The sequence below is a fragment of the Pelmatolapia mariae genome, linkage group LG5 (assembly GCF_036321145.2).
Source record: "Pelmatolapia mariae isolate MD_Pm_ZW linkage group LG5, Pm_UMD_F_2, whole genome shotgun sequence".
Classification (NCBI taxonomy): Eukaryota; Metazoa; Chordata; class Actinopteri; order Cichliformes; family Cichlidae; genus Pelmatolapia; species Pelmatolapia mariae.
This window is the reverse complement of record NC_086231.1, coordinates 20,992,106-21,015,632: the sequence shown is the minus strand read 5'-3', so window position 1 is coordinate 21,015,632 and position 23,527 is coordinate 20,992,106. Positions and strand designations below refer to the sequence as shown.

At 38.4% G+C, this 23,527-nt stretch overlaps 1 protein-coding gene across 1 annotated transcript in view; it reads left to right on the top strand.

Moving 5' to 3' along the window:
• The window catches only part of tex264a (testis expressed 264, ER-phagy receptor a), a 72,419-nt gene extending 54,819 nt beyond the window's left edge, over window positions 1-17,600 (top strand). The window contains exons 3-4 of the mRNA XM_063473053.1: window positions 8,419-8,590; window positions 16,250-17,600. Coding sequence (XP_063329123.1) covers window positions 8,419-8,590; window positions 16,250-16,614 — 537 coding nt within the window. The 3' untranslated portion in view covers window positions 16,615-17,600. The remainder of the gene's footprint in view (window positions 1-8,418; window positions 8,591-16,249) is intronic.
• The last annotated feature ends 5,927 nt before the right edge of the window (window positions 17,601-23,527 follow it).

Here is a 23,527-nt window from a genome sequence, read left to right as displayed (position 1 = left end):
CAAGATCCCCAACATCACTGGCTGAAATGCAGCCCCAAACCATGGCAGAGCCTCCACTGTGTTTTACAGCCCCAGGCTCTGGCTGTAGATACCCACTGTTGTACCTTTCTCCTGGCTTCCTGCATACATATTTTTGAACCACACCTGTTGCCACAAATTTTTAGTCCAGTTCTTGTTTAATCTGACATACCTCAGCCTTCCCTTCCTTAAGAATAGCTTCTTGACAGCCAGCTTCTACTGGGACCATTTCCAATGAGGCGTCCGTGAACAGTAGATGGATCAACTGAAGGGCCAGATGCATGTTTTAGACCCTGTGTCAGGCTTTTCGTGGGTTTCTTAAGGATGACTTTCAGATACTGTTCATCTGTTGTTGATAGTTTATAAGTTTGTCACTTGTTCTTTTGTCGTCCACTTGTCCAGCTTCCTAAATTTTTAAGGACTCCTTATCATACTGAGATATGCCTAAAACTAAGATATTTGATAGTTTTCATAGATTCAACTGAAAACATGGCAACTAATACAGTAATGCATTATATTTGGCTCCTCTGAAGCAAAATATAAAAAAATGAGGGGTGGCTGGTGGATATATGATGGCTATCACCCACTTCTGTGTCTTACACTTTGCTACAACGCCTACATATATGTTTTTTCTACTGTTGTCAGCAAACAGCAGGCCCCAGAGTTTTGAGCTATCATGCAAATCAAACTCCATACTGTCTGATTTCTCTAATTAAAATGTGTTTTTTTCATAGAGAAAATGTAACCAAATACAGTAATGACTTTAGCAGGTGTATTCTTTATTGAAATTCAAACTTCTGTGCCTTTAGCACTTGACTGCACATAATTATACATGGATTTCACACCTCCACTATATTCTGATTTGTTTACATCACCAACTTGGGGATTATCTTCTGTTTATTTGCAAGCACAAGAGCTTTTCCTTCAGACGTGTTATTTACAGGAAAAATTAAGAAAAGGCTATTTTGTATATTAAATATTAATCATTAAATTGTATTAGCTGTTAATTAAAATGTAGTCAATTTAGTCTTTAGTCATCAGTAATTATTAAGAGGCGAGATTTCCTAATGTGATGAGGAATTTTGAAAAGTGTGGCCCTGACGATGATAACCATTGAGTCTGCTAGGAGGCGACGGGCAAGGAAGCGGTGACCTGTTTTTCGATGGTTCAGCCATCTGCCTCTGTATCCTGCAGCAGAGCACATTTCATTCCCAGCAGCTTCAAGACACAGGTTAAGTGGAAGCTTGTTGACTCCATGATAAGCTTTCGGGAAATAGATGGCACCCAATCAGAGAGCAGACAGGCAGAAACCACAAAAGGCCACTGGGTGGAAAGAGAACATCTTGCTTGTCGTATAATTAAGATGTTCAAGCCGGGAGCAAGTTTTGATTATGACAGTTAATCTGTCTGCTATTTCTTTATTTATTTCCCCAGTGACAGTAAGTATAGATTACTGGTCAGTGAAACATACACCCCACAGATCAGGCCCCCTTTGTTGTGCATATCGTTGTTTAATAATAGATGTTAGTTGTTGTTGTTTTTTCCCTTTTGCTGGCTGTCAGATGAGATGGCTGTAATCATTTAAACAGGTAAGACAAATGAAACACACTGTGTATAACATGTAATATGGAACAAGCCTATTTCATTGAAAATTATCTAACATATGATAGTGACTTATGCTCCAATCCGTACCAGTAATAATGCCTTCTGAAATAAGCTAACTAATGTATGTTAGACCTCCTGTTTTTTATATTAGCTGAGGAGGATTTACCACAAGAAAAAATACTTTGATTAAAAAAAAAAGGGGGGGGGGGGGCAACAATGTAGGAGTAAACAAAAGCAGGTTAGTAAGAAGTTATGATGAGTGGTTTTCTTCATGCAGAAATAATCAAGGGACCCAGAAGAATAGTATAAAATATGAATATATTTATTATGAAAATGACTGAATATCAAGGAGAGGAGAAATGAAAACACGTTACAGCAGGTATCATCATCCCTGTTCTGATGTTCTAATCTCACACAGAGTTTCATATACCCCCTTCTATGTCTGCTCTCCAGATAAGGAAACAAAGTGTGCCTCTGCACTATCAAAAAGCAACTAGTCTGTCCTTGAGGCCTATCCTAGAGCCAAAACAAACAGCACCAAACAAAACGTGCGTCATTGTTCTCCAAAAGGTTCCATTACGCCTCCTGAAAAAGAAGTGCAATCCCCCTAAAATACAGGTGTTAACTTCATAAAAATCTATCACAGATGTCACTGTCAGGTGTAAAAATTAATGCTGCCAGAAGATTTGAGCAACTATAACTAGGAAGTGTAAGTGAATGCTGAGGCACCCATGGAAATGATATTCAAGTTTGGAACAGGTAGGCTTATGTTTGAAACAAAGATCTTAATTAAAATCTCTGCTTCCGTATATATTTTGGTATTTTTGTCTCTGTTTAGTTTTCATTAAATATCATCAAAGACAGAAAAAAGCTAATTATGTTAATGTTACTTTGGTTACTTGAGTTTAGAAATTGCCTGTTGATTGTGCGCTGTTCATAAAGGCAAGTACAGTTAAAGTGAAGAATCAATTACTGTGTAATTAGAAGTAGTTGTTTGTGTCAACAGCAAAAGGAGTAATTAAAAAAAAACTGTCACTGAGGTCTTTGAAATACCTTAAAGAGCAACAGAGGATACAATAGAAATGAATCTTATAACCACAGATTAAGTGTAGTAAAATGCCTGCAGCAGGGAAGATGATTGAATAAACAAACCTATGTGAAGATTTTATAGTCGGAAAATTAGAATAAAAGCTTTCAAAAAATCAACTTTGTATTGCAAAATATGTTAATGGAAGTGAAAAACACACCACTCGTAATTTTTAGGATGATTTTCAAAATAAATATATTCAACACATAACACTGTTAATGCGTTAGCAGAAGTGCAGTAATGATATTCACTGTTTCTGTTAAAGCAAATTTTGTTTTAATGTGGAGTACATTTATTTTGAAGAACAGCTCTGGAGTGGTGCGTTTGTGAATTAAGTAAGTGCCCAATGATTTGTCACAACAACTGAATGCCCTGCTGGAAAACTGTGGACATTTATGTTGATGTCACTTTGGCATCTACGTACCTTAACACTGTTGCATTTCAAGGAACCACACCGCCAGCCCAAAGAACACAGAGGCTCCACCCACATGACCCAGCGGACCGTGCCCTGATGTTTTGGAACTACTGTAGTGCCATTACAGGGACCTACACCATAATGCACAGGGAGTTTTACATTAACGGTCACAAGTAGGATTTTTAACTCCATTTTGGAGGATTAGGTGATAAGACGTCTCTGAAATAACAACAATATGACACAAATATTATAGAAACATTCCTCCTCAGGACTGAGATGGGCTAATATATGTCAGTGTCAGTAAATCACTATATAGTATTAATTAGTAGTATGCATGACATGATTTTCTTAAATAAAAAATTAAAAGGTCCAGAATCAAAAATTGTTTTAAAGTCAAAGAAAACCTGTGCTGTCTAATAAGCTGTCTTTATAACACACTGGCATCCTGCAAAGTGGATTATTGAACGTATGCATCATCTTGTGCCTCTTGTAGCTTCACATGCTGTTTTGTTGCTTTATTTGTTCATTTATTTTATTTTATTGAGCTATGAGACTTTTGCAAAAGAAAGCACTTTGCATTTCCTGTGTTCAAGGCAAAAAACAACAAAAAAGCCAAAGCAAATGCTGATAATTTTCAGTTTTCATTTGTACCAAAGATAATGGAAGTTATATCCCGTCTCCCTGATGCTGTGGTAACCATTAATTCATCAGATTCAGCCAAGTGTTTAAATAACATCTTGCAGTCACTGCTGGAAGAATATTTTATGGAAAGAAATGGACAATTATTAACAAATGACTGTTTTAAAGTAACTCTTACTGTCTGTAATGCAGACATATTGATTTACACCTTTCGTATATGTGCTTTTCTTTCTTTTATCTGTTACCGTATCCCTTGGAGATGCATGTGTGCCTACAGTATAGTGAACTGTCTTTGTCTCAAATTCCCTGCTCATTATCGGAGTAGGTTCAAGGAGATGGGCACTCATTTGCATAGGGAGCCCCAAGGCTGGAGCCTCTGTGTGTAGCAGCCAGGTGATTCATACCAGCTCCTACAGTCTTATTTTGCAAGGATTAGATTAAAACCCATCAGTCAACCTAGATCACCCTGACCCATAGGAAATGGAGCCAGGTTACCGCAGTTAGGCCATCCAACTTGTTTCTTTCATTATTTCCCCCCTCAGAGCTCAGAATAGCTTGTTTTGTAACATAACCATGACAACACAGCAAGTCTATACATTCAGTTAAATTTATAGATGAGACCTTTATGAACATTTGCGTGGTGAGATGAAGAGCAGCGCGAGCATAAAAATTCAAACAGTGGAGTTATACTGTGTAATATAAAGAGAGCGAGTGCGCTGAGGTTTCCACGTGGGAACGAATATGTGCGCTAAGGAGAAATCAGCAGTGCGGTTTAACATAACAACACATTTATCCAGCAGGAGATTTAAAGAAATAAAACTTGCAACATTTTCAAAGAGCAAACAGAAGTTTTGAAAAGTGCACCAGGTTTAAGTTTTTTTTTGTTTTTTGGGGAGAAACTGCTTTTTAAAAAATTCAAAGTGGTCACTTCAGTTCTGAGAGGTTTAACTAAAGAGCTGAACCAAAAGCACTTCTTGTAAATGTCATTCTCGCTTATTTGCTAGTCGAAGAAAAAAAAGCTAATAGAATAAGAATATTTAAATCTATTTAATGGTGGAAAGTCACATTTTTAGAGTTATACTTCCCTGGAGCTTTCCCTGCATGTTTCCTTCTATTCGAAGTCTCCTGTGTTTAATAGAAAAATATCAAGTATCTTCAAAGCTATTTCACAGCTTCTCCTTTACAGTTACTTTCTACTTTGTGTGGTAATAATTTAAAAAGATATATATAAACTTGGTGATAAAAGCATTGTTTACAAAGTTCAGTAGCTCAAATTAGCACCGGCTTGCTCAGTTTCAGCAGGAGATACCGAGACATCAGTTATAACATAACAATCATGAGGCAATTTTTCTGTTTTGTGTGCTTTTAATACATCAAGGGCATTTTGTTTGTAATGCTTTTATAGTTTTACTTGTAATTAACATTGGATATTTTTTTTTAACTTTTTTATTCTATTGAATTTTTTGTAATTTTACCTAAAAATAAGTTATCACTTAAATATGTTGTTATTAAGTTTAAAGAAATGTACATAAAAAATAAATTAAATTAATGAAATTGTTTGTGAATGCCATTAATGATGATAATGGAATGTTGTCTTATACAGACGCTCATAGCAAAGCGCACTCCTGTGTGTCAACGGCACGTTTTGCTCTCTAATGCAAGCGAAATCCTAACTGATTATTAAAAACTGCTTTTTCTGTTATCACAGCTGAAAGCTGAAACACTTCTTTATTCAGTTAATGTTGAATTTCTTTGCAGGTTTTATTCAAGTCTTAAAAGCCCCCCCTCCCCCCAAAATAAGAAGAAGAAGAAGCTGTAAGCATGGCTATTCTTGCTCTTGTTCTAAGAAATGAAATCTGTGGGAAACTGACAAACACTGAAGATCGCATGCAGTGCTGGGAAGTTCTCCCTCCACAGAACAGTGCGGTCTTGCTCTAACAAGAATAGAAAGAGATGTGTGAGGCCCTGGAGCGCAACAGAGCAAGAAGACAAGTAGTTTGATGTATTTGTCGCCTCACAGGTCTTCAACTGGCAGCTTCATTAAATGGCACCCACCAAACACCATTATCAACACACAGTCAAGAGGCGACCCTTGGAAGCTGGCCTTCTAGGCATAGTTGCAACAAAAAAAAAAAGCCAAATATGAGGCTGGCCAGTGAAAAGGAGATGATTAAGAGTGGTTAAAAAAAAACAACCCTCAAAGACACTGGACAGAGACAGTTTGGGGGGGAAAGAAGTGTTGCGTATTGACACGTGTGTTTGAGCTGTTAGATGTGGAGCAAATGGAAAGATGCTGAAGGAGTGCTTGAAGCCATCTTTCAAGCATGGTGGAGAAATGTTATGGTTAAAGGTTGCTTTGGTGTTGGTAAAGGGCATATTTGTAGCCATTTAATGCCCCGAAGCAGAGCTCAAAACTATGACATTTTTTGAGTGTTTTGGAGCCATTTGCTGATATCAGTTTTCCACATAATGCTTATGTCCTAAAATGTCAGGAATGTGGCCCCCAAAAATATACAAAAACAACAATATAGTTAGACCCAAAAAGGTCGGGCTTTCCTGGACTACTTTTGTATCTCCTTGCAAAACTTTTGCACCACCTTTTAATCATTTTCACCAATAGAGAAAATCTCATAGGTATGCATTAATCTGTGCAATGTAAAGGCAGGCTGGTGCAGCCTCACTGTGGCTGCGCAGTGAAAGAAAACTAGAAGAGGGGGGTCAGTTCTCAGTGACCACTGCCAAAGCTGACTGAGGCAGAGGCTGTAATTGCTGTGATTGTGAGGGCAGCCTTGGTATGACAAAGCTGTCACTGTAGCCATGGCTGTACTTGGGCTGATGCAGTTCTGACTGTGACATATCTATTAATGAGAAGAACACTGACTGCACGTGTGTGTGTGTGCAGTGATGAATGTGCTGTATTGAAAATACATTATGCCTTCTTTTTTGGGGGGTTGGCGGTTTAACACATTTGTCACAGAAGCAAATAGTACAGCCGTACATATTCACAGCACCACAGAGTCAACCTTCGAATGCAGCTGTCTGAAGTCTGAGTGATAACTGTATCCAGCCACAGCTTCACCTATAAGAGCCAGACAGAGCAGCTGCAGCTGTGCTCACAGCCAGCAGCTGTATACAGTCATAAATTTGCCTTTAATATGAACAACGAGAAAGAATTATGTAAAACAACCCATCATACTGAGCTCTCTTCTCTTTAGTAGCTACAGAGTGTTACCCTTAACCGGATCTCTATTATAAGTGAACAACAAGGCAACTTTTTTTTTATGAATCATAAGGAATAAAAAAATTAAATCAAGGGAAAAACACTGCGTGGGATTTTTATTGACTTGTGTTCATGTTTGTGCATTCCAGCATTCATATGTCACTTTGCAGCCGATCACAGCTGAGACCAGCCTGTGCAGCTCACCTCTGCTTCTGCCGCGCTCTGATGGCTCATCACACAGCTCATTCCTCTGCAGTCCCTTGAGAACTATATGAAAGCATAAAGAAAAATTATGAAAGGCTAATGTCCACTTTAGAGGAAAATATGGTATAATATTTATAAACTCTCCACTCACTGCATATACTTCTTGCGGAGAGTGTAGACGCACTGATGTAGATGGTAATGCAACTTTAATGAACTCACATGGGAGGGGATACAGTATATACATATTAATGTATGAAAGACATAGTGTTATATCAGCAAAGGCACTTTTGAACTGCATATTTGAAATGTTTTCTGCTTGTCTGAGGTGTTCATCACACTCCTTCATCACGGGTCCTCGGTCCCTACGCTGTTTGTCGTGTTTTATGTGAGAAGCATTGAAAGAAAGGATTTAACCAGTAGTTTTATGAGGCCTTTGGGTGTTTTAATTTTGTGTTTAGCTTTTGTAGTGCAAAATAATAACTTGGAAAAACTTGATGGGTACAGTGAGAACTGAAGATGTCCTTTACTCTCAGTGTTGAAGTTAATTGAGTCTGCTCAGACCTTTTTCATGCAAATGAAACACGAGGGCCTTTGCATCACTGCTTCCTAAACATTTTTTCAGGCATGTCTGACAAAATAAGGCAAAAAAGTTCATATCCTACCACCAAAGATAAAAAAACAGAATTATAGTTAGCTCGAATCCATCAGAAATCTGTAGTTTTCCCCTGGTCGTGTACGCCACAGCTGCAGTGGCTCTATTCCCCACCAGTGGGGATCACATTTTGAGAACCAGTGACCCCGGTGCTAGTGGCACTGTGAAGAAAAGGGCATGTTATTTGTTTACAGAGATTGTGCATCACTTGAATTTGATCATTGTGAAGATGATTATGTAGAATTCTGTTATCTTGTGTGCACGAAGCAGTCATTTAAGCAGATAATCTGCTCTCTGTTGATCTGATCTTTCTCACAGCTCAAAGCTAGTCAGACTTCATGCTGTCTGTGTGCTTGTTTTCCTTCTTTTTCCTCTTCCAGCTCAGTGTAATTATGAAAGGTTATCACTTTCTCAATTAGAGACACAAGCACAAGTTTGCACAAATATTAAGGTGACATTCGACAGTGTCTTTGTGGTTTTTACAGAACGAACGCGCCTGTCTTTGCAATGGTAATAGGATATTATAATGTAAATCTCACTTCCTGTTTTGTGTCTTTTTTCTTTTTCCATTTTATTAGGAGAGGAAGCTTTGTGCATTCCCAACTATTGAGATCTACAGTTCGGATGTCATCAACTATATGGTTCCCCTGTCTCGTCAGACGGACTTCTTTGTACCAGAAATGAAAGAGGAGGTCAGAACAGATGTGAAGGAAGAGGACTCGGACGACGATAGAGGAACCGACATTACAGGTAAAGATTTTACACATCCTCGGATACTGTCAGCTCCCCCGGAGGCAATTAGTGACAGCATCCATCAAAAAGATTTCTCAAACAAGAAGAAAGAGCTGTCAACTTGTTTGATTGAAAGTATATGGCTCACAATAATTAAGGGACAATTTTCAGAGCAGAACAACTTTAGTTTTGATTTTTTGTGTGATTTATTTATTTATCTTTTTTAAAATCTAGCCGTCAAAGAATTGATGCTTTCGGTTTTCACTCGCTGTTCTCAATGGATTACAAAATGTATATCAGTAAAGATTTTCAACTTTTAATGTGTCATTGATTGAGATCTGATATGTGATTCAGGTGTTTTCTTAATTCGTTTGATGCGTACATTTTATAGGTTTGTAAGAGAGCGTAAGAGAGTAGTAAGGTAACTAAACATAACCGATTCCTGTGGTTTAAATTATCACCGGACTGCTCTGATGTGCAGCTATATTCTGCTATTCTTGGATTAAGTGATAATAGAGCAAACCTCACCATGTGGCCAGTGGTTTTAGCCACAATGAGGTGGTTAGCCTGATGAGTCAATGATGTGTGAAAGCAGCTTTAAAAAAAATCAGGGACCACCAAATGCCACTTGAAAAAGGAGCCATCATGTGGCAGTTAATTGGGTTATACTGCTGTCATCTAATTTCAGTCTTACCAAGCATGCATTTCTACTCTGTTGAACCTACAGCTTGTGTCAGTTAAAAACAAACAAAGAGAAAATGTGTAACAACTTTTATTTTGTCTGCCACTGCGCTGACTCCTCTCTCGCCCTGGATCACAGAGGACGGGTGATATCTGAGACTCTGTAATTGCTCTGTCATTACAAGTATGTGCCTTCAAGCGCGATGTCTTCCATGCTGCCATTACTCTTTGAATCACAGCCGACCTGTGGGCTGGTCTCAGAGCCGTATTGACTTAATCAGCGTACAAATCTCCGGAGAACAAAAATGGTGTTGCTCTGTGGGGACAGAGTGAGTGGGGATGGGTTGATTTAAATCAGGTGCCTTAAGAATAGATCATGTGACATCCCTTGTAAGCACAGCTTAAATTTCAGAGACGTATATGGAAGAAGGCCTAACATGTTCTGACCATGGTTAGTTGGCAGCCACCTTTAAAATAAAGCGTCATTACATGACAGAGGTGAAGACTAGTCTCCATACACAGCAGCTTTATCCGCTGTGGAGACTCTCACAGTCTGAGAGCCAAGAGCAAACTGAGAGTCTGAGCTATTCACAACTTTAAATGAGTTTGTCAGCATCACCAGACCGAGACAAAGTTTTGATTATTGCTTCCCTAACAAATGAGGAAGTAAATAAGAAAGAACTAAAGTGCCAGAAAGCATTTAAATACGTTAATTCAGATCAAATTAATTCGATCTGCCACGTGTCTTAATCACATGAGGAGAAAGTGATTTTGCAACGTTGCACACTCTTACTTTTTCTGCATTCACTCAGTGGTCTCCAAATCTTTTGTTAATTCGTCGTGCCGCCGTGTCTGCGTTAATCCAGCAGACCATCGTGGCTGTGTGCTCGGTCTGGAGCCATAGCCAAGAGTTAATTAGTTTGGCTTACCATGTAGACTAGAAGTAAGGAATAGACAGCTAGCCTTGCTTTTTCCAAAGATGTCCCCATCATAACTAAGATTACTAATGAACATGTCTCCAAATAGAAATGTAAAAGTTTTTTTAAGTAGAGGTGACACAGCTATAATACAATGTCAATGAAAGGACACATCTGCATGTGAATTTACTTAAAGATGTGTCTGTATAAGATGAAAATATTTTAGCTTAAGCTTAAAAAAATCAAAGAGAGAGGCTGGAGCAAAATAAAAGATATTATGAGTCTCTGTTAGGCTCTAAGATCAGAAGACAAACACAGACTCACTCCACATAGACGAGTGGTGTGTCCATTGTGCAAAGCTCAAAGCTAGCCAACAGCAAGGTGGTCAGTGCAATGGCTGTTTTTGGGTGAATAAACACAAATGGGTAGATTTTAGGGAGAATTATTGCCTCTAACCATTTCCTTATACAGTGACTTACTGGATTCTCCTCTGGCTGCCTGCAAACATTACATTATTGAAAACAAAAGCATTTGTCGAAGTTTCAAAATATTCTTTTGTTGTAGTATTTCAACTGGTGTGGTACCAGTTTAACGATGATTTATCACATTCAGTTTATTCTGTTCACAAACTAAATCAAAGACAGTTCGATAAACATTGGTCTTACTAAGTGGTACAACAGAAGGTTATGTATAAACATTTGTCACATTCACTTTAAACACTTTTTTGGGAAAGATGTGATATTTCTTTTTATGCTCCACATTTAACACGCAGAGCCTTTTTAATCATTCAGAAGAATGCTGACACTGCTAACAATGCTCAGCTACTGTGTGTAGTAGAAACGAAACATAAGTGGAGTTTGAAGAGTGGTGGATTTTTTATTTATTTATTTTATTTTGAAGAGTTTCTTTTATCAGAGAGTTGTATGTTCTGCTTTTCATACTTGTGAAAACTGGCTTGGAAATCAGTTTCTTTGGAAATATTTGTTGAATGCCTTTGAATACTGTTTCTTCCATCAGAGAAATTTTTCCTCGTTGTGTACTTCAGTGTTTACCCACTTCTTGGCAGTTTTCCTTCTTGGCTGTGATCTGTGGCTTTGAATTAGCGTCCATAAATCGACACTGTGAAAAACAGAATCTCTCTTTATTAAATGCCCATTACTCAGAATGCCAAGACATGCCCAGTGATTAAAACATTTTAGAGCATCATTTGGATATGACAAAAGGCTATTTATAGGTAGATCATAAGGAATCTCCAACACTGAGGTCAAATCAGTTCTCTTTAGATAAGAGATAAATGAAGAGTTCCCCAAATATTCTGAATGAGTGAGTATTTGCCTTTGGTTAAAGAAGTCCTTTTTCTATTGGCAGGGTTGTAGTTAAGGTGGCAGGGTCAGAATTTTGTATCTGTAGTTCGGCATGCTCCTGGTGGTGCAGTGCTGTGCGGAATATTTTCTTTTCACACTTTGAACCCTGCAGTACCAACTGAGAATCATTTAAACACCACAGCCTACCTGAGTATTGTTGCAGAGCATGTCCATTGCTTTATGACCACAGTGTACCCACCTTCTGATGGTTGCTTCCAGCAGGATAACACGCCAAAGCTCATCTAACTGTAGTTAGATGACCTCAACAGTCACCACATCTCAGTATAGTAGAGCACCTTTGGGATGTGGTTAAACAGGGGATTTGTCTCATGCCAAAAAAGGGTTCAAACCAGTATTAGCAAGGTGCAACTCATGAAGTGGCTGGGGAGTGTGTATTGAGTGGCAATCAGAGCAGACACACTATATGTAAGCTGATACCAATTTAATGGCGATTGACCATCTGTAATATATATTACATATGCGGCCCAGCTCTGCTCATTAATATATTTGAAAATATTAACTGTACATCAAGGCTGTACACTGTTTACTTTAAGAACGAAAAGACATTTTACTATGATATTACTGCACACTGAAGCAATACAACAAATACAACCAAGCAATCCAATTTAAGAAGTTTCATTAAACACAGTGTAAGTGTGTTTTTTATGATGAGCTTCCTTAAAACGCTTGTTCTCCTTGGCTCTCATCTGTAAATATGATGATCCATTGAGTGTATCACTTCTTAACTTATGTTTATGCATTCATTTTCGCACTCTTCTCGCAATCCACTCAGACTCTGCTTATCCAAGCACTAAGGAAGCCTTAGCCCTGTCTATGTCTAATTACCTCCTTAAAAATCCTCTTCTCTCTTTCAAACAGTTTGAAGAACAAGACCTTGATTCTCTGCTAATAATCCCAATGGGCCCAATTTAGCAACTAATTTAGGCAAATGTTACCTAAAAGACTTTCAGAGGCTTCAACCACACTAGCAATTTCAGGACTTGCTTGCAGTTGTAGTGAAGGGTGAAAGTTGTCCAGTATGTTGAGGTTTTTCCTTGGGGGGCTGTCCACCCAATTACCCTAAATAGACCCATTATTTCCTGTAAAACCTTATATTGTAAAACGAATCTTTGGAACAATCTTTTCACTGCAACACACAAATGAAATAGACTATGGATCACTACATTAACCCGTTTATATGCATTTTGAAGCAGCACCACCATGTCAAATAACCACTTTCTGTGCCACCCAAGACTGTTCCCATCGGGTGTGTTTGGACATGCCAACTAATCAACAGGCTCATAAATAGTTATTATAATGACCTAAATGGACTTCCCGTATGTAATATTTTACACTCCAGACAAGATCAGATCTGCTGGATGTGATAATTAGATTGTTGGGATTAACATAAAAAGAAATGGTGAACCTCACAGAGCAGCTTGGAGACTCCCTGTTTATTGTGTTTGGGTCCCTGATGATAGATTTAGTGCAGACACACTTAGATGTGTGGATGAGATTCATTTGGAGTGTGAAGGCAGAAAGACAATGATGTGGATAAAAAGTGTTTTAGTGTCTAATGGGATAGTCAAGTCAGGTTCGATTTTATTTGTCAAACACATTTCATTTTAAGGCTGTCCTTCTACTTTGCAGAAACAAATGAGGCATGGTAAAAGCATTGCAAAATATTATAAAACATTAAGTCTGTGAAGGTTCTCAGTCATCCAGGTCATCGTAGTCTAAGGAGCTTGGAAAGAAAAGCATTTGGACTTCTGTAAGTTGCTTGAAGACGTTTCATCTCTCATTCGAGAAGCTTCTTCAGTTCTGAACTGAAGAAGCTTCTCGGATGAGAGGTCTTCAAGCAACTTAAAGAAGTCCAGACGCAAAAATAGACAAGCTTGAGAGTCAAACTTGGTGTGACCACCTATATTCTTTAAGACAGTCTGAACACTTTTAGGCAAGGTTTCTTATCATTTCTTTAAGTAGTCTTCAGGAATAGCTCACCAGGCTGCAGGAGGACATTCAAAGCTTTTCTTTGGATGTTGCCTGCATTTTATTCCGTTCTCTGTCAAGATGATCCCACACTGCTTCAATAATGTTGCAGTCTGAGCTCTGGGGAGGCCAGTCCATGACTGATAGTGTTCCATCTTTGCTTTTCTACCCAGGTCTGATTTTACTGTACTGATAGTGTGTTTGGGATCATTGTCATGCTGAAAAATGAAACCTTTTAAGATAGTATCACAATATGTTTGTAAGTCCACCAGTTTTAACTAGATCCCCAACACCACTGACTGAAATGCAGCTTAAACCATGACAGAGTCTCCACTGTGTTCTACAGATGGCTGTAGAAACTCACTGTTTTACCTCTCCACTTACCTGAACCAAAACAATTAGATTTGGATACATCACTCCATAAAACCTCGTGCCACTGATTTTCAGTCGAATTCTTGTATAATTTGTCATACCTCAGCCTTTTCTCCCCGTATCCCTTCCTTAAGAATCCTCATCAGAATTTGAGAGGAGCTTCAGCGAATAGCAGATGGATCAGCTGAATCTCTTCTGTCAGGTCTTTGCAGGATTTTTTCCTGTTTCGTAAGGACATTACTTCCAGGTGTTATTCATCTGCTGTAGGTTTTAAGCCTGCTCTTTCTTCTTTTGCCCTCCAACTGTCTAGTTTTCTCAACGTTTTAAAAGACACACTGCACACCATGCTGAAATATGCCAAGTTTTTTAGTTAAAAACTATTTGTGAATTACCTTGTTGGTGCAAAAGTCTAATTTTATACCTATCAAACGGATTTATCTTTTGGAAATTTTTGTTGATTCAACCAAAGAAATGAAATCAAATGAACTGTTTTTGTGACAAGCTGTTAGTTGCCTAAAAATGTATTTTTTTTTCTTTTCTTTGACAAGACGTCTGTAATGTGTAGACACAACAGTGGTTCATCCCTGTAGTTTGGTACTTTTATGGTTGAATGATTCATAGATCAGTGTTAAGTGGGTTAACAAACAAAAAAGCATTCCCTTTGATACTGGTCAGGTACAAGGCCTGAACTGAAAACAAGCGAACAAGCATCCAATGTCCAAAGAAAAACTTTCAAAGACCTTCAGAAAGCCTGGAGAACCTTTTCTCAACACCACTTTAAAAACATTAAAAGGAAGTCTGGCTCCTTAGAATGAAAATATAAAGAAATGAGAAGTGGCTCAAGACTTTAGGGTTAGGGTAATATGCAGTAATGCATATATGTATAAAATCAAACTTCAACACATTAATTCAGCATCTGATCACAGCTTTATACAGGGAGCCTTTTTAAGAGTTATCGTCACATGGGCTTTTCCTCCACTTCTTTGAAGTATCTTTGAGAAGACCAACTGCGGAAAGATCACTGAGTAATATTTCTTCTGTAGGTGGGAGGTGTGATGTGCTTCTCACATTTCTTGCCCTAATGCCAGTTTTCATTTGTAATTTTAGGGAGGCTAAGCAGAAAAAGCTTTATATCTTTCATTTGTCTCTGCTTACATCTTTGACCCATGCAGAGTATTTTTCTTTCCGTGAACCTTGTCTTGTTGAACATGTTGTATTTAAACCTTCCTGTAAGTTTTAGTTTTTAAATTTCTCCTAAATAATGCAGATTTTTTTTTTGTCCACCTACACAGTACAGCAATAACCTTCCAAATCGCTCACACAAAAACTCCTATGAATAACATTCATCAGGGACAATAAGTGGTTATTGGGTCACAGTGAGTCATAGATCAAAGGGCAATTAGAATCAGGTTTAGACAGAGAGCATTAGTAAGCTGATCATGTGGGTGAGAAAATCTCCATCAATCAGGTTAATGGACATTCTTTGTGATTACAGATATGCAATATGCACAGCAAGAATATCCCTCTCTGCAAATTATAGTCCATTACACAGTTTCATGCAAGTAATGCCAACATGTAAATGACTGGTCTGTGACTTTTGTATAAATAATGTCTCTCAATAATATTTTGGTCCCTCTGAGCTCATCTGATTAGTTAAAGTTGACTGAGCTACATCTGCTGAATTTTAAGTGGTGAGCACTTTTAGGTTTCACGAAGCCAACGTTACATTTCTAATCTGTGATCAAAGGATGGAGGAGTATGTAAGTGCATATACCCATATCTTCACATCCTTGCATCATTTTTGATGAGCTTCAATACTAAGCATATTGTTAATGTTACTTACCCAACCAACATTGAGAAGATGATGCTTTTTAACCATATTCGCAGTGTTGCCATGGATCATAAAGTCACGAGATATGACAACCGATTGTGAAGTTGGCTACAGATATATACATGCAGTAACTACTATTTTCCGTAGCTGTTTCCATTGTTTCTTTCTTGCGTGCTTTGTGTAAGTAATAGTCTCTGCCTTGCCACCATTATTTGAATATCTCCAGCAATGTCCCAGAGGATGAATCCTAATGACTTTGTTCAGCCACTGACTTCATCTCAAAGTTTTCACATCGCTACAAAGTATCAGAACACCACCTTGCTGAATTAGCAAAATATTTAGTAGAGACTTCCACTGTTCACCTGTAAAATCAATCTTTCAGTTTTAGTCTACGTGAGCTTTCCTGCCTTTCCTCCAATGATTTTATTTTGTTAATTAGTTGTGCATAACCCACTTTCTCACAGCCAATTTGATCAATTTCTTCTGTTTTTTTTTTTTTGTTTGTTTTTTTGCATTGATGCAGGTGCAGATTCCCACAGTGACGTGAGCTCAGTAAGCGGTGGCGTGCCCTGGGACAGCAGAGAGACGTCCCTGGCTGTTTCCACAGCCGCTTCCATGGCTTCCTCACTGCCCCTGAGAGACGTTTTGGATGCCAGTGAAGACCTTAAATACAGGGACCATAGCGACAGAGGCTCTAATGACTCAGTGGGCAGTGGCTCCTCCTTTGAAGAGCTTGACATGGATCAGGAGGAGCTGGGGGAAGGTGAAGAGAGGGTGAAGAAGGAATACGGGGAAGAGGAGGACACTCCTGAAGGTGAAGGCAGAGCTAGAGAAGGAGCTGAACTTGCGGCTGAGAAGAAGGAGCGCTTAGGGGAAGGAGAGGAGTAGGGAGGATGCTGAGGAGATAAGGGATGTAGCCACGTAACACTGGCATGCTGGAGAGCTTCTCAGCTGTGCTGTTGCTGGTTATCTGTCATGTAATCTTGTTGGTGGATCTAAAGCCGTTAATGTAATGACCAACATGCCGTATTTCCGCGCCTTCTAAATCTCTTTTTGAAGCCTGTACTTTCTGTTATACTCTAATCTCAGTTCAAAAAAAAAAGAAAAAGAAAAAAAAAATCCCGATCCTGTATCTCTGTCTATACAAACATACACACAACAAATGGGAGATTTAATTAGATATTTCATTTTAATTGTAATCCTGTTTGGATCACTTTTATTCCCTTTCAGATTAGAAGTAACCTTTCGGTTTAAGATTAAGGATTAAAAGCAAAGGGGAAACAGAGTTACCAACTATCATGGATCATCAGAAAGTATATATTGTTTTGCCCATATGTGACAGGTGATATTGCAACCCCACTCTCAAGGTCAAGTCCTGAGGAAATTTGTGTCACGTGTTTGTGCGCATTACCCGACTTTGGTGTTGTGATGTAACGACTGGGTGAAAAAGTGCAGGCGTTGCCGCTGCTGTAGAAATGTTCATGGCGCTGTTTCATTGTGTTATTTTATATGAGGGGAAATTCTAAAATCTGAGGTGGAGAAAAAGATTATTAAAGTAACATCATCAATGCCTCCCGGTCACCAGGACTAAGATTTAGATTAAAGTTCAAACATATTTGTAAGCTTTCCCCTGAAAGGTGTACAGAATATTTTATTGTCACTCTGCAAAAAAAGGTTAATTGAATTATTTTAATGTATTGTTCATTTTCTGTGGGCAGTTTGTTCTGCCACATTTCATTTACATTTATGTTGTTGTAGACAAAATTCACCTATTATCTGAAACTAGCTGTAACATGTTTGTAGGTTGACATTGGATATGATGTACGATGCATTGCCATGTCTTCCTGTGTGTAATAAAATTTTCAAAGAAATGTTAGTTTGACAAGAATAGCAAAAATGGTCTCCGCTCTGCCGCTTTTATCCATATTTATTTGTGCGTTTCCCAACAGGGATGCAGGAAGGTAACAAAGTGTGTGTGGCAGTTGGACACACATGAAGATACCATCTCCTAATGATACTTTTTCAAAGCTTTCTCTGAAGCTTCATGACTTTACGATGTAACGATTGCTTTGTGGGGCTTACATGTGAATTCATAAGCTGCATAAAAGAGAAATGGTACAAAATAGCCCATAACATCAGTTTTTCAGTGCCGGGTGAGTTAAACAATGCACTGCTTTAAGGGTTTTTTTTTTTAAAAGTGAGCAATTTCCCCAGCACCCTTAGGACTGGGGGACTGGGAAACCGTTTAATCAGAATGCATAAAATAATACAAATGTAGATACATTTGGAAAGCATAAACACTCTTAAGATTAGTCTCATAAAATGTTGTTTATCCAAATGCCGGCGCTGCATCGATCGGGTCAACATTTGACTGAGTGGTTTGGCATTTGTTCTACAATTTATTTAATCAGCTGTGTGCACAAAACAACAGGAAGAATAGGCTCCAGCTGACTACTGAAGTTTGATGGACATACTTGTTCTTTAGCCCGCGGTTCTTAATGAGCATCATGACCTATAAGTGTTAATGTTTTGTTTCCAATCCAGCGCCATTGTAACCATGGTAATTTTACTGAGTAATACGCCATTAACCAGAGAGAGAGAGAAAAGCCTTTCATGCGCCTGGTCATGCTGTTAGTGTTGAGGATATTGACTTAATTAAATAAAGAAAAATGTATTTAGCGCTTGTTAGGAATGCAAGCCAAATTAGATGTGTAGACACCAAAGTCCACTGAAGAAGGATTTCACAGCTACACTCTTCTTTGCATTTGACTTGCAGTTGGAGTATTTGGACAGTGATACATATTTTGGAAGCAGGTGGAAGAGACTATGGAAAGGTAGAGGTATGCTCTGGAGAGAAGAATAAAAGCCAGTAGAAGCAAGATGAGATGGTTTGCCAGCAGGAGAAAGAGAAGTGAAGGAGGACGTGCATGGGGTTGGTGTCACAGAGGAGGATGCAGATGATCTGCCGTGTCGACCCCTAAAGGGAGCGGCCAAAGAAGAGGAAGCCCCCATACACCACCACCGACAGTGGATTGGATATAAAACAATCCAGATGTGACTGCAATACAGTCCTTCAGCCTCACATCAAAGAGTTTTACAAAGTATTATTTAGGAATTGCAGCCATTTTTGTACATAATCTCTATATTCGCATGTTCAAAAGTAACTGTACAGTTGTCTGACAAGCATTTTCATGGCCAGGCGAGGTCTGTTTCCACAGTGTTTCACAACAAATTAAGCAGATAAAAGATCTAGAGTTGCTTCCATGTGTTGATCTTAAACTGTTAACCCCTCTGGTACACTAACCTGGCAATGAAACTGTTTGTCATTCAATCTTTAAATGACTTCTGAGCCTCTGAAAATAGAGGATTATTTATAAAAATGGCTGCAAATCCTAAATAATACTTTTGTTAAACCCACTGAATTACAACTCAGTCTGCACGTCAGTCACATCATGATTACCACAGTAACACAGCAGAGTATGTGCTAGCAGCAATACTTCAATAGCATATTTGCAGTTTCAAAAATGTTCCACATGCTTTGACGTCACTCTCAGAAAAATTATGGTTCTTAAATGGTTCTTCAGATGTCATCATACATCAAAGAACCTTTTTATTTTGTAGATGGTTCTTCAGCTATTACAAATGGTTCTTTAAAGAACAAAAGGTTCTTCCTCCTTAGCTATCTAAGTTTGATGGTGTAAAATGGCATAAATATTTATTCACTATAATGAGGCTGTGAATTATACTGTGTGTTTTGTTTGTGTGCATGTGTGTGCGAAGGGGGAGGGCGGGTTACCTGGCAATTACCCTTTAAGAGCAGATGGTAGAAAACTGAATATTCAAATAAAAGTTAGAAATACTTAAAAATATACTGGTGGCAGGGATGGAGGCCAAAGCCTAAAGACCCTACACCCCGCAAACCCACTGATCACAAATAATGTGGTAATAGAATATGGAATTTATTATTAAGAGGTTTATGATTATGGTGAGTTAACAAACAGTAGACAAATACTGTACTGTTTTAAATTTTAATAAAGTATTACTATTTTCTTGGGATGCGCATGCGCAGACAGATTGCGCGACCGGCGGGCCTTGAACTTAAGGGAAAAAACACTTTCTCACAGACGGTAACAGCGAAGCGGATAATAGTCTTGAGTATCTGCTGGTCTTTGAAGCTCTGGATTCTGGGACTGTTGGAAAAGGTAAAACATTTTCATTAAAACCTTTTTACTCTTTTGTTTTTGTTACTCGTCATTGTAGCTTGCTGTTAATGGTGTGCTAACAATAACGGTTAGCTATGTTAGATACGTTAGCCGTTGACGTTAACGCAATTCAGTATCCGGTATACAGAACTGTTTTCCTAACAAAACCACTGTTATAATTAAGTGAAGGTGCTCCTAACTAATTTGAACCATTGGCTTCTAAAATATGTGGTTCTATTGCGTGCTGCGTACATAACGTAATGTCAGCTAGACCGATGTTAAAATTTATAATATTGTTAAAGTCACTAATATGGCGCCTGAAGCCTATTTTGACATGAGCTCTGTGTCTGCTCTAGAAACTCAGAAATTCAGTGGATCTGAGCCGTACATTAAATACTCACATCAGCCTGTACTTTGAATTCTGTAAGAGCTGTATAAAACACAGCAATGCATAAGTGTTTTGAATGAATAGAAATGTGACACATGAGAAGGTGTGTCTTTGACTGTTCCTGTATAACTTATTTTCAGACTAGTTAACAAGTTATGCTCCGGTCATTTGATGTTACCAAGATGGATGTCCTTTTGTAATATAGTTAAATTTTCTTTGTACATTTCATTTATCCACCATCATACATTAAGCCAAGAAGAGGTCATTATACTAACAAGACATATCAACGCTGGGCCAAAGTTCAGCACGTGGCTAAAGTTTGTAATCCAGCCAGGGTGTAAATATCACTCAGCAGCCAGTCGCAGAGATGAAGCAGGTAGCATCAACACAAAAATCTAATCTACCCGGCTTAAATCACAAGACCACCTCTGACCGAAGAGCTGTAGATTTTTCTTGTTTGCACCAATTAATTCAGATTCACACTAATTCTGTTCACAGCTCGAACGAAATGAGGAAGAGGAGGGAGAAAAACAATTAGGTTGAATTACAGTTGGATAGAAGTCGAGGACAAGGAGAAGGAAGCTTAGGATGAGGAGGAAGAGAAGCAGCAGGAGCATCTTTAGGGATCTCTATAGTGTCATTGAGGTTTGTTTCATTAATATTGTCCTCTCACAAAGAAAGATGACTTGTTTTAGTTCACCTGTATTAAATAGTGATGTGCAAAACGTTGTGGAAAACCACAGAGCAGGCACGTATGGTGCATCTGCAGGTAAATGAACATCAAATCTCTCAGACTAAAATCTGTATTATACTTTTAGTGTTAAGAACATATGTTGTATATTTATCACCCTTATGATAAAACCCATGTCAGCCATTGGTTTACAGACTTTGTATTTTGAAGCCTCAACATTTGCTTTATTGCTATCGCTATGTTGTTTTTTGTGAGCCTTTTGGGACCATATTAGGATGAGGGATCAGAATCTGGAGTCGTGCACACTACTGTTTCATTTAGCGTGTATCCATAAGATTTGTACAGCAGATCCAAGTTGTGCCTTGAAAACAGGAATGTTGTCTGCATAGAGGAGAACTTTAATAGCAGGCTTGTACAAAGTGAGGCTTTGTGCTCACATTTGCTGCAAACACTCGTTTTAATTCTGTTACCCTGTTTTGATGCAGAATTCAGTTGAAATCAGGCACTTTCTTTTTTTAATGTGTTCTTGTGAATTGATTGTGTATCGCATACATTTGATTTGACTTTCTGCGAGATAACAGTCGTCCGCTGGCCAAAAAAGTTTTCCAAATACCTCCACGTCATCAGGCCTGGATTTAGAAAAGAATAGCAAAAAAATCTGCACCTCCTGCTTCACATGCAATTTGTGTTTCTGTGTTCAGAGGCGGCGGCGAGAGGGGAGACCTCGGCTCATCCAGCTGGAGAGCATGACCACGAGGAGTAGGACATTAACTCTGCTCTTCCAGGGCACCCTGCAGACTCGGCTGCTGCCATCAGCGAGGGATGACGTGAACGCCAAACAGGAGTCCATCACAGGTCGACTGCAGGTATACGAGTGAGACCTTCTGAGGAGGATTTCACTTTTCTCTCTTCTTTATAATTGACCCTTGTTTTCTCTCTCAGCTCCTTGTCTCAGAGTGGGAGGGATTTGAAGCACAAAGGGAGGAGCTTGTCGTTTGGTTGGCTGATATGGATGTCCACCTGAGTGAGGTTGACCAGCTGACAGGAAACACCTGTGAAAAACTGAAACAACTGCAGGTGTGGGGTTGTTTTGATATGACATATATTTGATATGATACATACGTCAGAGACATTATCCTAAACTGGACTAACAAAGGACCATGAGTCCAACATGAAACTTACCTTACATAACGCTGAAGTTCATTGATCATTTTAATCATAAACTTGTTGTTGAAATATTTTTACTGAACATGCAAACATCTGCTGATGAAAATATGTTGATTTATTGGTCTGTTATGAAGCTATTGCTATTTCTAATGCGTTTCATCACTTTCTGATGTTTTATTAATTAAACAATACATGTATTAATTGTTGTGTTATCTATAGATATAGTGTTTATATATATTTATTTATAGTATAGTAAAAATGTTTAATTATTACTGTTTAAATGACTAATATGTGACATGTATTAGTTGTGATGTTGTGCTGAGGGTTAAAATGCCTTTTTGTCTTTTGGTATACTACGAAATGGCAATAAACCATTAAAATATGTCTATGCTGTGCTCGTATTTATTTTACCCTACTCAAATTCAATTTATGTTACATTTTATTTTGAAAGATTTAAAATGGTTCTTTAAAGAACCATTTTTAAAACGGTTCTTTGAAAAACCTTTAAAGGTGCTCCAAAGAACCATTTCTTGATGGTTCTTTGGGGCACCTTTAAAGGTTCTTCAATGAACCACTAAAAGAAATGGTTCTTCAAAGAACCATTGTTTGAAAGGTTCTTTGTGGCACCAAAAAAGGTTCCTCTATGGCATCAGTCTAAAGAACCACTTTTGGTTCCAGTTGGCACCTTTATTTTTCTGAGTCTCTTTCAGTCTGCTATGGTGCACCATAGCAGACTGAAAGAGACTCGAGAAATTTCAAATGGGTACACATGGGTACCCTGATGTACCAAAATAGCCAGTTCTTCTAAAAACTCTGCTTCACATTTGGCATATCTAATGTTCAGATGCGCTTTGGCTTTTTAGAAATCTGGAGCTGCACAATGGTGCTAGGCAGAAATGAAATCTTTTATTTAAGCTGCCTTCCATGTTTATTGGACCCATAACATCTATACTGATACTCTGCTCTCTCATAAGTGTTAACTTTAGTATGACATCAGTGTTATTTATAAACCCTGTTGTTGCAGAAATGTACCGTGTTCATTTTTAACAGATCTTTAAATAATAAAAAAGTGACTATAAAAATGCGCAACAGCTAATCTATTACAGTTATTCTATTACAAATGGCTCCTTAAACTCTCAGGAAATCGTAATAAATGAACAGTAGATGATGGCAGAAGACGAAGATGTGCAACACGAGATGTGAGACCTGAGTGTTACTGAACAACCACCATCAACAGAGCGCTGATCTTTTGGTCTGATACAATGATTCCCACAAATCAAGCACACAATCTAACCAAGGGCCACTTTTGTTGGAGGGTTCATTATAACCGTGTTTTTTCCTTCACTTTGTCCT